The 6136-nt window shown below is 41.1% G+C and overlaps 1 protein-coding gene across 1 annotated transcript; it reads left to right on the top strand.

The window, feature by feature from the left end:
* Nucleotides 1–355: 355 nt before the first annotated feature.
* LOC311112804 (cholecystokinin-like) lies at nucleotides 356–5443 on the top strand (the record flags this gene model as incomplete). Its single annotated transcript, XM_084155942.1, has 2 exons — nucleotides 356–614; nucleotides 5304–5443. The coding sequence occupies 2 exons, from the start codon at nucleotides 356–358 to the stop codon at nucleotides 5441–5443; spliced, it is 399 nt and encodes a 132-aa protein (XP_084012068.1).
* Between the last annotated feature and the right edge of the window lie 693 nt (nucleotides 5444–6136).

Raw genomic sequence — 6136 nt, 5'->3', positions numbered from 1 at the left:
AGGATTATATTTCGACAGGAAAGACTAATCCATCAGTACTACTACCCCACAACTTAGATGGATGGTCAATCCATATTGAGTGGGAAAGGGCACTTTGTTTTAACAAAATGTATTGTTTTGGACAATTGCCTTCTACCCCTGTGCTGAGTAATGCAACAAAAAGGTTTCAGTTGTGTCATGAGAAAAATATCATAAGGTATTCCATATGCTGGCATTGTTACCGTTTTACATGAAAATTAGATAGAGAGAGATGGATGGAACATCAGAAAAGATTAGCATTAAAAGAGAACATTAACACCTCTGCATAGATCTGTATTAAATGTGAATCTCTCTCTCTGTGCCTCCTCCCTCAGCAATGAATGCAGTTATCTGTGTATGTGTACTGCTGTCTGCGCTCTCTGGCAGCAGTTTGGGGCGCCCGTCGCACTCGCAGGATGAGGGCAAGCCTGAGCCCCCCCAGCTCGACAGCGTTATGTCTCCCCAACACACACGCCACACCCGCTCAGCGCCCCCCAGTGGACAGCTCACCCCCTTCTCCAAACCGGCAGAGGACGAGGCAGAGGACAGCCGCACCAATCTGCGTGAACTACTGGCAAGATTGGTATCCAGGAAAGGTAAGACGTAAGATCTGTTAAACGTTTGTTAATTAAAGTAAAATAGAACATTGTTAAAGGTGAATAAATGTCATATTCTAGGATTGTATGTTATCACAATCCCAGTATCCCTCACTCATGAACTAAGTCACCAATTCTATTAAGTCATCTATTAAGGCACCTTATTCTCTATGTAGTGCACTACTTTGAACAGGGCACATAGGGCTCTGATCAAAAGTAGTGCACAGGACAGTGACATTGTATGGGTTTTGGATTGGCATCATCTCCACTCTGATAGCTTTCCCATCTCTATAGTTAAAAGCACTTTTCCTCTGAGAGGGAAGAGAAGTCCCACAGTAGGAGACAGACAGCCAGGGAGGAGATAGTCGATAGAGGGAATTATCCAGACTGAGAGGAGACCTTCCCTCCAGTGGTTTTCATCATGTAACAGAGATGAAAAAACATGACATCGTTAGAGAAAGAAAGCCTCCCCCCATCCTTCCTCTCTCTCCGTGCTTCCTCCTCTGTCATCATCCATCTCTCTGGCTGTTGTCACAATCTACTGATGGCTTTGTCACGCTGCTGTTGTCCTGCCCTGCTCAAACTGGAGTTTTTGAGTTTTATAAAGAATCAAATTAATTGCTATATATTGCCATTTTTAAAGGACCTCCACAAAAGTTGAGTGTGGGTTAATGCGGTTTGTAGATGATATCATTAACTAGTCTGAAGAGTGCCAGAACATTTACACACATATAAGAATAAACATTTACAAACAGAGAAGTAAATGCCAAAGCATGGAACAGTCAGTATCTCCAGTGGATTGCTAATGACTGACCGGCATCAGTCCCTGGGATGATGCTGAGCGGATGTTGCTGAATGGTTCCATTAGATAGCTAGCTGACGCTGATTTAGTCAATTAACAAGTGTTACTTTGTTTCAATCCAATAGGTCTTCCCTGAACCCTGAAACAAAAAATGGTTAAGAAACACTGTCTTAGTCAGCCATACGTAACATGTATCATCAATACACTTTCCATGTTATGTTCTGATCCAACATATCAAGAAGTTGTGTTATCATGATCCTGATCAGTCAGAAGGACGGGATGCATTCCAGGAATAATTATATTATATTCTTTCATCTAATGATAATCATTTTAAACCAACAGAAAGACTCCAGTGCCCGATATAGTACAGATGATGTGATGTCTGTCTCTGTTCCAGACATAGAGATATACATTATACCCATATACATTAGAATATATATACATTAGAATATATATATACAGTTGAAGTCGGAGGTTTACATACACTTAGGTTGGAGTCATTAAAACTTGTTTTTCAACCACTCCACAAATTTCTGGTTAACAAACTATAGTTTTGGCAAGTCGGTTAGGACATCTACTTTGTGCATGACACAAGTCATTTTTCCAACAATTGTTTACAGACAGATTATTTCACTTATAATTCACTGTATCACAATTCCAGTGGGTCAGAAGTTTACATACACTAAGTTGACTGTGCCTTTAAACAGCTTGGAAAATTCCAGAAAATGATGTCATGGCTTTAGAAGCTTCTGATAGCCTAGTTGACATCATTTGAGTCAACTGGAGACCTCCACAAGTCTGGTTCATCCTTGGGAGCAATTTCCAAATGCCTGAAGGTACCACGTTCATCTGTACAAACAATAGTACGCAAGTATAAACACCATGGGACCATGCAGTCATCATACCGCTCAGGAAGGAGATGCGTTCTGTTTCCTAGAGATAAACGTACTTTGGTGCGAAAAGTGCAAATCAATCCCAGAACAACAGCAAAGGACCTTGTGAAGATGCTGGAGGAAACAGGTACAAAGTATCTACAGTGGGGAAAAAAAGTATTTAGTCAGCCACCAATTGTGCAAGTTCTCCCACTTAAAAAGATGAGAGAGGCCTGTAATTTTCATCATAGGTACACGTCAACTATGACAGACAAAATGAGAAAAAAAATCCAGAAAATCACATTGTAGGATTTTTAATGAATTTATTTGCAAATTATGGTGGAAAATAAGTATTTGGTCAATAACAAAAGTTTCTCAATACTTTGTTATATACCCTTTGTTGGCAATGACACAGGTCAAATGTTTTCTGTAAGTCTTCACAAGGTTTTCACACACTGTTGCTGGTATTTTGGCCCATTCCTCCATGCAGATCTCCTCTAGAGCAGTGATGTTTTGGAGCTGTCGCTGGGCAACACAGACTTTCAACTCCCTCCAAAGATTTTCTATGGGGTTGAGATCTGGAGACTGGCTAGGCCACTCCAGGACCTTGAAATGCTTCTTACGAAGCCACTCCTTCGTTGCCCGGGCGGTGTGTTTGGGATCATTGTCATGCTGAAAGACCCAGCCACGTTTCATCTTCAATGCCCTTGCTGATGGAAGGAGGTTTTCACTCAAAATCTCACGATACATGGCCCCATTCATTCTTTCCTTTACACGGATCAGTCGTCCTGGTCCCTTTGCAGAAAAACAGCCCCAAAGCATGATGTTTCCACCCCCATGCTTCACAGTAGGTATGGTGTTCTTTGGATGCAACTCTGCATTCTTTGTCCTCCAAACACGACGAGTTGAGTTTTTACCAAAAAGTTATATTTTGGTTTCATCTGACCATATGACATTCTCCCAATCCTCTTCTGGATCATCCAAATGCACTCTAGCAAACTTCAGACGGGCCTGGACATGTACTGGCTTAAGCAGGGGGACACGTCTGGCACTGCAGGATTTGAGTCCCTGGCGGCGTAGTGTGTTACTGATGGTAGGCTTTGTTACTTTGGTCCCAGCTCTCTGCAGGTCATTCACTAGGTCCCCCCGTGTGGTTCCGGGATTTTTGCTCACCGTTCTTGTGATCATTTTGACCCCACGGGGTGAGATCTTGCGTGGAGCCCCAGATCAAGGGAGATTATCAGTGGTCTTGTATGTCTTCCATTTCCTAATAATTGCTCCCACAGTTGATTTCTTCAAACCAAGCTGCTTACCTATTGCAGATTCAGTCTTCCCAGCCTGGTGCAGGTCTACACTTTTGTTTCTGGTGTCCTTTGACAGCTCTTTGGTCTTGGCCATAGTAGAGTTTGGAGTGTGACTGTTTGAGGTTGTGGACAGGTGTCTTTTATACTGATAACAAGTTCAAACAGGTGCCATTAATACAGGTAACGAGTGGAGGACAGAGGAGCCTCTTAGAGAAGAAGTTACAGGTCTGTGAGAGCCAGAAATCTTGCTTGTTTGTAGGTGACCAAATACTTATTTTCCACCATAATTTGCAAATACATTCATAAAAAATCCTACAATGTGATTTTCTGGAATTTTTTTCCTCAATTTGTCTGTCATAGTTGACGTGTACCTATGATGAAAAGTACAGGCCTCTCTCATCTTTTTAAGTGGGAGAACTTGCACAATTGGTGGCTGACTAAATACTTTTTTCCCCCACTGTATATCCACAGTAAAACGAGTCCTATATCGACATAACCTGAAAGGCCGCTCAGCAAGGAAGAAGCCACTGCTCCAAAACCACCATAAAAAAGCCAGACTACGGTTTGCAACTGCACATAGGGACAAAGATCGTACTTTTTGGAGAAATGTCCTCTGGTCTGATGAAACAAAAATAGAACTGTTTGGCCATAATGACCATCGTTATGTTTGGAGGAAAAAGGGGGTCCTTGCAAGCCGAAGAACACCATCCCAACCGTGAAGCACGGGGGTGGCAGCATCATACTGTTGGGGTGCTTTGCTGCAGGAGGGACTGGTGCACTTCACAAAATAGATGGCATCATGAGGAAGGACAATTATGTGGATATATTGAAGCAACATCTCAAGACATCAGTCAGGAAGTTAAAGCTTGGTCGCAAATGGGTCTTCCAAATGGACAATGACCCCAAGCATACTTCCAAAGTTGTTGCAAAATGGCTTAAGGACAACAAAATCAAGGTATTGGAGTGGCCATCACAAAGCCCTGACCTCAATCCTATAGAAAATGTGTGGGCAGAACTGAAAAAGCGTGTGTGAGCAAGGAGGCCTACAAACCTGATTCAGTTACACCAGCTCTGTCAGGAGGAATGGGCCAAAATTCACCAAACTTATTGTGGGAAGCTTGTGGAAGGCTACCCGCAACGTTTGACCCAAGTTACACAATTTAAAGGCAATGCTACCAAATACTAATTGAGTGTATGTAAACTTCTGACCCACTGGGAATGTGATGAAAGAAATAAAAGCTGAAATAAATAATTCTCGCTACTATTATTCTGACATTTCACATTCTTAAAATAAAGTGGTGATCCTAACTAACCTAAGACAGGGAAGTTTTACTAGGATTAAATGTCAGGAATTGTGAAAAACTGAGTTTTTAAATGTATTTGGCTATGGTGTTGTAAACTTCCGACTCCAACTGTACATTATAATATATATACACACACACACACACACACATTAGAATATATATATATATATATATATATATATATATATATATATATATATATATATACACACACAGAATAAATATATATATTATACCCATATACATTAGAATATTTATATTATACACATATAAATTACATTAGAATATAATGTTCTGTATTTAAAGGGGCAATCTGGGATTCAAACAATGCAAAACCGCCACTTCTTTGGTAAACAGCTGAGGGATTGGGCTGGAGAAATGTAACCACTCAAATTCTCTGGTTCCAGGATCATTCCAGAGGAGCTCGTCCCTGAGCAGCAGAGCCAGCGGTCCGGGTCCCAGCCACAAGATAAAGGACAGAGACTACCTGGGCTGGATGGACTTCGGACGCCGCAGTGCAGAGGAGTACGAGGAATACTCCTCATAGAAACAGATGCACCACTACTAAATTCATCTCAATTATCAGAATGTCATCATTGGAAAACAAAAAATCATTGTCCCCAAAAGCTATATTTATTATGACGTATTTGATGTAAATGTGTTTGTAAAACTGATATGAAGCAATATATATATACAGTACGTATACAGATTTTTGAAGAAAACAAACAAAAGTTTCATGCTTTTCTTACATGTACCCTACACAAAGACCGATGTCCTTTAAAACAGAGAGAGATCTAATCAGACAGATTTTGTAGTAGAATAAACCAAGCCTGAATAATACACACACATCCTTTTCCATAGTGTTTCCAAACACTAAGGCCTTGGGTTCATTTTAGTCCTAAGTGCCATGCCGTTTAGTGTATTTAGTGGGCTCACGGCTTGCTCTATTTGTCACTTACAAATAATGTTAGATAACAGCTCATCTGACTCATATTTGCTCTCCTATTATGCTGGATCACAGTTGCCACACATTGTTTACAGCTCTAGTCATCACTGCAGCAAGATCTTCCTCTTAATGCAGAAGGTACAGAGAGGTTAGACAGTGAGAGACTACAGTGGGTGTATTAGCAGCACTTAATGAAATTTAGGTCTGAAAGTTATACCTCCCTGAGCATATTGTCTTCTTATAGACCCACTGTACCTACAGCAGCCGAGCACATCACTCTGACAGCATTAAAGA

Source organism: Coregonus lavaretus (assembly GCF_964263955.1).
Source record: "Coregonus lavaretus genome assembly, chromosome: 3".
Taxonomy (NCBI): Eukaryota; Metazoa; Chordata; class Actinopteri; order Salmoniformes; family Salmonidae; genus Coregonus; species Coregonus lavaretus.
Note: the sequence above shows the minus strand (reverse complement) of the source record. Positions and strands in the feature narration are given on the sequence as shown.